Source organism: Pestalotiopsis fici (genome assembly GCF_000516985.1).
Source record: "Pestalotiopsis fici W106-1 unplaced genomic scaffold PFICI_Scf_8, whole genome shotgun sequence".
Classification (NCBI taxonomy): Eukaryota; Fungi; Ascomycota; class Sordariomycetes; order Amphisphaeriales; family Sporocadaceae; genus Pestalotiopsis; species Pestalotiopsis fici.
Window position 1 is genome coordinate 1,087,661 of NW_006917098.1, and position 10,124 is coordinate 1,097,784.

The 10,124-nt window shown below is 52.0% G+C and overlaps 2 protein-coding genes across 2 annotated transcripts; both read left to right on the plus strand.

The window, feature by feature from the left end:
* Positions 1-536: 536 nt before the first annotated feature.
* On the plus strand, positions 537-2,823 carry PFICI_11012 (uncharacterized protein; the record flags this gene model as incomplete). Its single annotated transcript, XM_007839593.1, has 2 exons — positions 537-670; positions 780-2,823. The coding sequence occupies 2 exons, from the start codon at positions 537-539 to the stop codon at positions 2,821-2,823; spliced, it is 2,178 nt and encodes a 725-aa protein (XP_007837784.1).
* A 1,147-nt stretch (positions 2,824-3,970) lies between these two features.
* On the plus strand, positions 3,971-6,840 carry PFICI_11013 (uncharacterized protein; the record flags this gene model as incomplete). The annotated part of the gene is made up of 4 exons (XM_007839594.1): positions 3,971-4,597; positions 4,703-4,916; positions 5,002-6,530; positions 6,661-6,840. 4 exons carry the CDS (start codon positions 3,971-3,973, stop codon positions 6,838-6,840), a joined length of 2,550 nt encoding a protein of 849 aa, XP_007837785.1.
* Between the last annotated feature and the right edge of the window lie 3,284 nt (positions 6,841-10,124).

Below are 10,124 nucleotides of genomic sequence, written 5' to 3' on the forward strand. Positions count from 1 at the left end.
AAGCTCCGGTCCTGCGCTACAACGGACATTATCACGAGCCTCGCGCCCACTGCCTGTACTCATTGCCACTTATTTCTTTTCTTCTCCCTCTCCCTCTCCATCCTCGCTGGCGATTCTACTACGTATTTACTTTTTCTCATGCGGGGTTTTGAGCATATGTGACCTGGATTTAGTCACATCGCTCCTATTGCATGCCCACGAAAACGTTGTTGGCTGCTGCTTCTGGTCCCGATACACTTTGCGTTGAGTGAGGGCAGGTATTCTCAACTTCGCTAAGACCGTCCTTTCCCCGCCACCACCAAGACCACCATTGTCTGTCGATCTGCCAGCCCACATAGCTACCTACATAGCTACCAGCCTGCCAGAACCAAATGCTGTGCCGAGGACAGAAAGAAAGAGAAGGTCAGAAATAACGAAACAAGACAACTGCAAAAAAAGCTTCAGCACTTGCACCTTTTTTTTTTCCCGGCGCCTCAAAACTCCTGGGCTATGGTCGCTTCTCAATCACCGGTTTTCCAATTTTCTAATCACACATCATGACTGGCGACGACAACAGGAATCATCGCCCCGAGCCGGTCCAGACCGACCTCTCGGGTGATGCGGCTGCTCAAAGACAGAGGAGACCTCGGACGAGCAAGCCAAAGGTCAAGACTGGCTGTAACAATTGCAAGTATGTGTGCCAGAACCCAAAATCTTAATAATTCCGTACTTTCAACTTGTCCATGCACCCCTCAAAATCATAATTAGCCTCTTATACTAAGCTTCGACACTACATACAGGCAGCGAAGAATCAAGTGCGATGAGAAGCGGCCGGCCTGTACTCAGTGCGTTCGATCAAAGAAGGAATGCAAGGGATATCCACCACCACCAAGGCCCAGGATCTTCGAGGAGGTTGCGATTGCGCCGCGGCCAGTCACCAATAACGTGGCCATCATCGCAGCCGCCCCGGCACCAGCTCCTAGCACCATTGCACCTCGGCGCCCGACTATAGCCATTGCGACAAAACCAAAACGGGCAGTTTCACCACCCCAGCAGCGCATCACGCCGCCGCTCACTCCCATCAATCACCCCGAAAGTACTTTCACCTCCTCATTGATGGTTCATCGCCCCAGTGTCAATTTACCTTTCAACCCACAGGATGGTTTGTACTTTCAGCTATTCCGGGAACGCACAGCTGGCGAGCTCTCGGGCTTTTTCGACTCCTCGTTCTGGACGTGCAGCGTGCTGCGAGAATGCCATTCGGAAGAGGCTATTCGCCATTCGGTTGTTGCACTCGGCGCTCTTTACAAGACTCTAGAAAAGATGACAGAGTCCCCGCCAGGTTCTCCCTCGGATCACTTTGACCCGGTCGACCATGCGCGGCTTCACTGGGAGGTTGCCTTCCGTAATTATGACTCGGCTCTGAAAGCCATTCGCAGCCAGACGTCATCTGACCACTCCACTCAGAGAACCAGTCTCATGGCCACTGTGCTCTTGGCATGTTTCGATTCATTCATCGGAGATCACAAACAGGCCATAAGGCAAATACAGACAGGCTTGGGACTATTGGAACAGTTGCGGGCTGAGCGCCGCAGGGCGTTTCTGCCAAGGCCCGAAGAGCCAGTCGAGCAGGACCTCATTCAGATGTTCACGCGCCTTGCCATCCAAGCCAAGTCTTATGACATGGCATTCCACTTCCCGCAACCTTTTGTGATCCGACTCACACCTCAAAACACTGATCCTACTTCACCCACATCCGAAGGCGGCTCCCCGGTATCGACTTTGCAGTCCCCTATACCCGAAAGCTTTTCATCGCTTATTGAGGCTCGACTCGCCTGGGATGCTCTGTGCGAAAAGATGCTGAGATTCACAGAAACCATGTTCCAATACACAAGCAGCACCAGTCCTATGGGTGTCCTACCACGGCAATTGCAACAATTTGGTGTAGGCTTCAAGAACGAAATAGCGTCATGGGACCATGCTTTTGAACCAATCCTCAATTCGAGGAATGCTCCGGGGAAGAGCAGTCAGGAGAAAGCCGCCATATCTGTCCTGAAAATGTTCCAAATCATGGGACAAATACTCTTCTTGATGACGTTTAGCGATAACGAATCTTCCTTTGACGCATTCTTACCACAATTCAAGAAGATCGTTAGCCTCGCCGAGGAAGTAGTTGGAGACGAAGAAAGGGAAGCAATGGCGAAGAGGTGTCCCAACCCTCAATTTTGCCAGCATCAGTCTGGACATCCTGATATCTTTGGAGGAGGGGAATGGACTGCGAAGCACATCAAACCCAGCTTCAGCGCTGATCTGGGCATTGTGCCCCCTCTGTATCTAGTGGCAACAAAGTGCAGAGATTCTACGATACGGAGACAGGCGATTCAATTGCTCATGAGCAGTGCCCGGCGCGAGGGAATGTGGGACAGTGAGCTCATAGCCCGCATCGGCATGTGGATCATGGCCATTGAAGAGGAAGGAATGACGCCAGGCGACTCGCCAAGACCATCGACCAGCTCAACCTCAACGTTCTCGGCAGCAAGCCCAGGGGCCCGATCGATTGGATCCATCTCCAACGGCTCTCCGACCAATGGATACACAGACCTTGAAAGTGACAGACCCCTCGGTCCAGGAGGCAATGCCCGCTGGAGCATAGGTCGACGGGAAAGCCTTGCGACTAACGGAAGCATGGGCCGGAGCAGGACAATACCAGAAGAGAAGCGCGTCATGGTCCGGGCCGTTGAGTTTGATCTTCGTTCACGCACCGCAACCCTCCAATGCGGCTCCCGAGACTTGACGCCGGGCATGCAGGATTTCAAGAATCGCATCACTCAGTTCGATTGGTAATACGCCATCGAATCTCGCATCTCAACGACTTCAGGTGCTGGTCGCGAGTCGTTGCCATCACCCAGACTAATGCTCCCCCGGCCGCCCCCGGAGGGCTCACTCTCCAATTCAAATATACCCGAACGGCAGGACCAAGTTTTATTGCATATGACAAGGAAGAGGATATCAAAGTCGAGGATGGGAAAACGCATGTAGTGTGTAGTTGATGGATACGTGAGGCCACAAGAAACCTATAGTGGTTCTGGAAAAGCCGCCTCTGTAGTAATGAGGCCAAAACATGGCATCAAAGGTCGGTCAGTATCCAATATCCTGCAGCAGATCAGGATCTATAATCTCAGAATAATATCTGATATTGAAGCATTGCACAATCAAACATCATACCATTTCTAGAAGTGTGTACATGAGGTCTTCTAGTCAATCATTGTCGAATTGATACCGGACAAGATACTAGGAGTAAAAAAGGCTGCAAAGCTGCAAAGCTGCAGATCAATCTTATGCATTTTCCGATGCACAAACTCTGGCATGATTACACACGACAGAGTGCAATAATGAAGCAACCTCATGTAGTTATTCATTCAACGCATAGTGCGAATACATAGTGTGCATGAATATTCAGTACTATGAGATCATCCAACAGGCACTACCTCCCGGAAGGATTCACTCTTGCATGGCCTCCCTCCATGATATTTATTCTCACCCTTCTGCTGGCCAGATAAAAACAACCTATAATCGATGATTGTAGTCTGAAACTGACGAGACTGCACCAGCACAACGCCAAAGAAGCCTTTTGTGACAGCAAGTGAAGCCTCGAAAGTGAGAGTGCCCTAGGTTCATCAACTACTTGCTTACTGCATACCTACCCGAAGGCGGGACCCCTCATCGGTCGCTTCGTGGTAGTACAAGGAGAGGGCGTATCATCACTATCCCTTGACTCCTTTGTCAGCAAAAAGGTGTCCCTGGAACATTGGCGTTGAAGGGGGCGTGTTGATATCCACGATAATACCTGATCATATAGAGTACTCTTGATTGATGCTGGTCCGCTACTCGCGCACCATCTCATTTCGCCACACCTAGGAGACAACTTGCCTACCCTTTCATTGCCAAATCTGGTGCAACCTGAAAAGGACAAACGGAGGGACAGCAAAGAATGTCGTCGGATCCAAGCACCACGCCCTCCTCGGACCAGCGCCTGTCTTCATCGACGCCGCCCTTTACTTCCGCCCTCGGGCCCGGAGGTGAGGCGGTTGGCGTTGGCGTTGGTACGACCACGACGGCCGCCGCCCCGGCCAAGCGCACCCGAGTCCTCCTGTCCTGTGGCGCCTGCCGGGCCTCCAAGCTCAAATGCGACCGCCAGGACCCGTGCTCGCAGTGCCTCAAAAAGGGCCGCGCGGATACCTGCCGGTACGCCCCGCGGCCGCAGAAGCCGCAGAAGCCCGCCAAGACCATGGCGGCGCGACTGCGGCGACTGGAGGGTATGGTCCGTGGCATGTTGGACGAGAACGGGGTGCCCAGCGCGGGAAGGGCGGCGGAGGCGGCGGCTGCTTTGGGGCTTGGAGGAGCACAGGTTACGGCAGTGCCGGCCGACCAGGATGGAGCGGGAGAGGATGCAGGATCAAGACAAGAGAGCCCTGCTGGTGTCGGGTCATGTGCTTTATCGTCGGCGGCGGCGGCGACTCGGAATAGTGGTGTGGACGCCGGGGGCCAGGTTGTCAGCGGAGATTTGGGTGCAACGAGTTATATCGGTGGCACACACTTCGCCGCTATACTCCAAGACGTAAGTAATTTCTGACATTGTTGGTGTATGATTCACAAGTCTTGTTGTTGCCTTGTTAAGATTGGAATGGAACTCGGGATTACGAAAATTGACCACGAGAGACAGATTGATGAGCTCAAGAGCTATTTCGATTATCCCGAGGATGAGGAAGTCGATGGGACTACCAGTGACCCCTACGAGGCAGAACGTTCGCCCGAAATGTTACTACTTTCACAGAGCGGCCCAACGAGCAGGGAGGAACTGCTCTCTCTGCTGCCAGAGAAGAACGTGGCAGATCGACTTCTGATGAGGTATTTTAGCTCAAATAGCCCTTCACAACGTGAGTCCTCCTCCTCCTCCTTCTTCTGCTACAAGAATGATACACTCGTCAGCCTCCGTAGCGGTATAACTAAGTTGCATACTAGATATTCTGCACAAGCCTACGTTCAATCAAGAATACAATGAATTCTGGCGAGACCCATCCACGGCTTCGCTACATTGGGTCGCTATCCTGTTCATGGTCCTCAGCCACGGTGTCTTCTTTTGCATGTTTCAGACACCGCACGAATTGGAAGTCGACTCACCACTGCCGGCCATGGACAGATTTGCTCTGTACCGCGCTCTGGCCGGGGCAGCCCTTACGCTGGGGAAATATTCGCATCCAAATCAGTGGACTGTACAGGCCATGCTCCTCTACGTAGAGTCCGAATTCATGACGGCACCGCAGTCACAGATCAACTGCTACTTGCTCTGCGCGACACTGATTCGCATCATGCTCAAGATGGGCCTCCATCGCGACCCGGACAAGCTGCCCAATATCTCCCCGTACGACGGTGAGATGCGCCGGCGGTGCTGGAACCTCGCAACGCAGATCGATCTTCTAGTCGCCTTCCATCTCGGTCTGCCGGCGATGATTCACGGTATCGAGAGCGACACGGACCTGCCGCGCAACTTGATCGATTCCGACTTTGACCCGTCCACCAAGGTCATGCCACCACAACGGCACATGGGAGACTACACGCCGCTGTGCTACCCCATCAACAAGGCGGCATTGTGTCGCGTGTTTGGCCACGTGGCCCGGCAGGCGCACTCACTCAAGGTGCCGACGTACGCCGAGATCATGGCGCTGGACGCGGTGCTCGAGAGCACCTATGCGCGCGTGCCCAGCTTCATGAAGGTAAAGTCCCTGGCCGAGAGCGTCACGGACCCGCCCATGCAGGTGATTCAGCGGTACGGGTTGGCGTCGCTGTACCAAAAGAGCCGCTGCGTGCTGCACCGGCGGCACCTCACCGACGCCGTGCCCACGGCCGAGCACAGCTACTCGCGCCGGGCCTGTCTCGAGGGCGCCCTCGAGCTATTGCGCTGCCAGGAGACCTTGTACGAGGCCTGCCAGCCGGGCGGTCTGCTGAGCCCCAACGGCTGGTTCATTGCGTCTTTGGCCATGAACGATTTCCTCCTCGCCGACATGATCATTGCCCTCATTATCCAGAGCGAGCACTATGAAGCTGACGAGGGGAGCGACTCCCAGAATGACAACACCTGGCTTCCCAAGGGCACACCAAAGCCGACCCGGGAGGAACTCTTCACCCTGCTGAGGCGGTCCCTGTTCATCTGGCAACAGACGGCCGGCAAATCGGTCGAATGCAAAAAGGCCGCCGACCTCATTGGCGCCGTGACGCGCAAAATTGAAGGGCGGATGGGCAAGGCACCACTCAGCAGCGCCGTCTCCCCCGACGGTCTGCCAGTACACGAGGAGCAGCCCGACCTCATGGCAGGGCTCACCATTGACGCAAATGCAAGTGATGGATTCACGGGTCCGAATATGGTTGCGGGAGGCAATGACGTATTTGATCCAGCATCCTTTTTCAACCCTTCTGTGCCCGGTGTATCATATGGAGACTCTACCACAAATGCCAATATATCTTGGATGTTTGGTCCTGATGGATATGACTGGGTAAGTCTTATTTTTTCTGCCTCTGCTCATATTCCATGGTTACTACATGTACCCGTCTCTTTTTTCCCCCACCTCCTTTCTTTCCCTTTTCTCTCCCTCTTGAATTGAGCATTAATTTGTTGTGTTGTAGACGCAAATCGACGCCTTTGCAAGCCCCAATGACAACAACAACAACAATCTCGACATGCCCGATGTCTCCCAACCCCAGAACACACAAGATCGGTCCTGGCTGGATAGAAACCCCTTGGATGATCTCGATTTCCTTACGAGAACCAGCGTCACGGGAACAACTTCACTCGGCCTTCGGTAGCACCGACATCGGACTTGTGTGTGTGTGTATGATATGTTTTTCTTTCTTGGAGGGCGGGACTTGAGAATCTATTTGGAGTTGTGCGGATATACACCTAATGGTGTCTTTTCCGAACCAAGTCAAAGGAAGCTTGCTAGACTTTTTTCGTCTTGACGGAATCGAAATCACAAACGGAATCGCATTCATGATCGTAATTCAAAATAAGCATAGCTAAACTAGGTTAGTTAGGTAGGAAGTAGTAGCACGCTTCGGAAAAAGAGCATGGGGACACTATATCTTGGTCTCGGAGGAGCTCCTTGCACGGATGTTTTTCCCTTGTGGTGTAGATAAATAATAGACAAGACACATATCGAAGTACGCTACCAATCAGCGAACAACCACCTGGGCTTTTCGCCGGTTCCCGAAGCAAGGAATCATTAGATTAGTGCTCTGGAAGGTTTTTTGGAGTCTTGGAACCTCATTTTGTTGGCCCTGCGCAAATTTGGATACGGGATAGTGGAGCAAAATAAAGGAGCCAGACACACAAAGTCTCTCCCTCTCACACTTTTATTTTTAAGCTCGCAGCGCCCTTGTTTGGAGAGATCGCGGGGTACCCCGCGAATCGGCGTAGTACGGACGAAATTGAATGTGGTGGATTGGCATGAAGCGAGCGGACTTTCTTTCTTTCTTTTGATGAGGTGGCTTAGAGTAGCAGCACTATGGATGGCTGATTACTGGCCTAGAAAGCAGGAGGCGTCGTTATCTCGGAAGATGGGCATGCGATGGCGAGTAGCGGAAACCATCTTTGGAAAATATTACGAGTCGCACCTGGTGCTACGTACTCTGTCGCGGCAACATTGGCTGCTGCAGGGCAGGGTAGATACATGTATGCCCTATGTCTTTTTGTCTGGGGGAGGGGCACGCCTCTCGCGAATCTGCTAGGGCGACTATCCCAATGCGTCAAGCGTTACCATCCACAAGGGGAAGAATGGCAGGGCTGCTACGGGAAAAGAGGAGAGAGACTGGTGGAAAGATTTGTTGGTGAGAAGGCACCTGGCAATGGGGCAGGCAGTTTCGCAGTCCGCGGAAATGCTCGAGATTTCCCATGAGAAGAGGGTTCACCTTGTCCTCCTGCTTTGGAACCAGTAATCGTCAACTGCTAGGGAGATGACGGCATTGACGAAGATGTCGGCCGTCTTTGGGGAAGAGAGGAAAATGAAAAAAGTTTTTTTTTCTTCCTTCAAAATCTGCGTCGCTCCCGACTGGTCGCTTAGAATTCGTACGTAATTAGACATTTGTCTTTGCTAAGAATCGTGACAGCGTTGAAATATGACTGTCCAATAGGCCCGACGAGAGCAATCAGGGAGTGAGAAATTCTCAATGCCACCTATAGCCGAGCTACGTACACATTAGCCGATTTGGTTGACACCAGGGCTACTTGATTAGCATGGTTCAGCTTGTCGTTGGGGCAGCGATATCGCTACTATAGAGGGCGACGCCAAGTACCTTGACGGGCTCGATAACCTGGATGGACGTGCATCTCGACAATAGTCGGTACCTTTTTTTCTCTGGTGTCCATACGTACTTGGGGTCCTATCTGGAGACTCCAGCTCAGATGCTTTTAGTCTTCTGAGAGGATGGATGCGCCCTGTAAGGCGTCCGTCGTACATTACTCAAAGCAGTCAAAGCAGAAAGAAAGCTCGACAAGAGTCAGGCTCTCTACCGTGGTACTTTTACTGTACTATCGGCACATGCTGTTGCGTCGCGCCCCAAAACGTCCAGACAAGTGTGTGTGTAAGCTCGCTCGCTCTGGGGCAGAACCGGAAAACCGGGTCGGCACGAACAGCCCAGACGAGTTAGGCTGCTGGTTGATGCCAATCCGATGAGGTTGTCTTGTCTTAAACAAGACCTCGAATGAGTCGCGTGCTAGAAGGCCATTTTTTCATCCCAAGTTTCTGTGATCGACATGAGCAGGCTTTGATAACGTGCCAGACTTGGCCAAATTATCTTATCTTCCAATCAACGCATCGTGACAATCGGTGATATGAGCCATCGCCTAGTCCGGATAGATGTCGTGGAATGTCAAAGAGAGGCAATGTACATAAGCCACGACTCAAGACAAGAATGACTGGTCTCTGCCTAGCTACTCGTTTGATGAGCATAAACAGAAGCCCAACCTTGTAAGGAGGCCATTTCTTGTAACGGGTAAGAGAGGAATTCACACACACAAGGCTCCGCGTGGTTGGGCTTCCCATGTGGACCACGGGATTCGGAAAGGCTTGCTTCGGCATGCCATTCATGAGCATCATCCACTCCTTCAGCAAGATGCGTGCGTGATGGGAAATAGAAAACCTAGCAAAACTCCGCGCAAGGCTCGTGGAGGTCGTGGGTCTACATCGCGGGCTGGCGGGGTCATTGTTAGATAATAGAATGATCGATTTTGTGCCATTAATGTTCTTTTCAGTGGGCCGCAGAGGTTCTCAGACGATGTTCAGCAGACGAAACTTTGGAACCCGGCGGGCAAGCAGAAGCATGAATGTAATGCAGCCCAGGCAGGCATTTTAGGTATCGTATCACTCCAAATTAAGCTCGTACGTACGAAGTTGAATTGTTTCAACTACGAATAGTATCCATCCACACAACAAGGTAAGCATCGCGACTACCCACAAAATAATTGGACTTGCCGTTTGGGAAAGAGGAGACAAGGCGCAATACATGCTAGTAGTTGGCATGGACACACAAGTACACGTATGCAGCTTATCATCTTCACTAATACGGCGACTGGATGGCTAACTGCTTGACTATAATGAATAATGAAACCATGTAGATCATGCATACCATCTAGGTTACTGTAGTGTACGTACTTGCTGGGAAACAAAGAAAACCTCCTTCCGAAGGTCCTAGACGGGGTTCACACTTCACGGCACATGGACTAGAACAGAGTGGCATCCCGTTCAGGTAACTAGTATTCCACCCTGGACCTAGTATAGATCGAAGCAGGGTTAGTTCGCGGGCGATCATCGCCCTCCTTTCCTTGGGCCGAGTGCATACTACTAAGTAAGTACGTAGCAGCAGCAGGAGGAGAAGGACGAGATAAGCAACTGAGGAGGACACCACGTGCTCTTGAAACGAAAATTGCTCAACGTTAGAAACTTGCGCGGAAGAAAGAAAAAAAAAATCCTCAAAACATTGATGGACCCTGTTGCGTACCCAGCCCAGGGCCGAAGTTGTAAGCAGTGCCCCCTATTGCGTGAGTCTCGTGATTGCCTACTTTTGACCGTTATATGATCTATCGATCAGGGGGC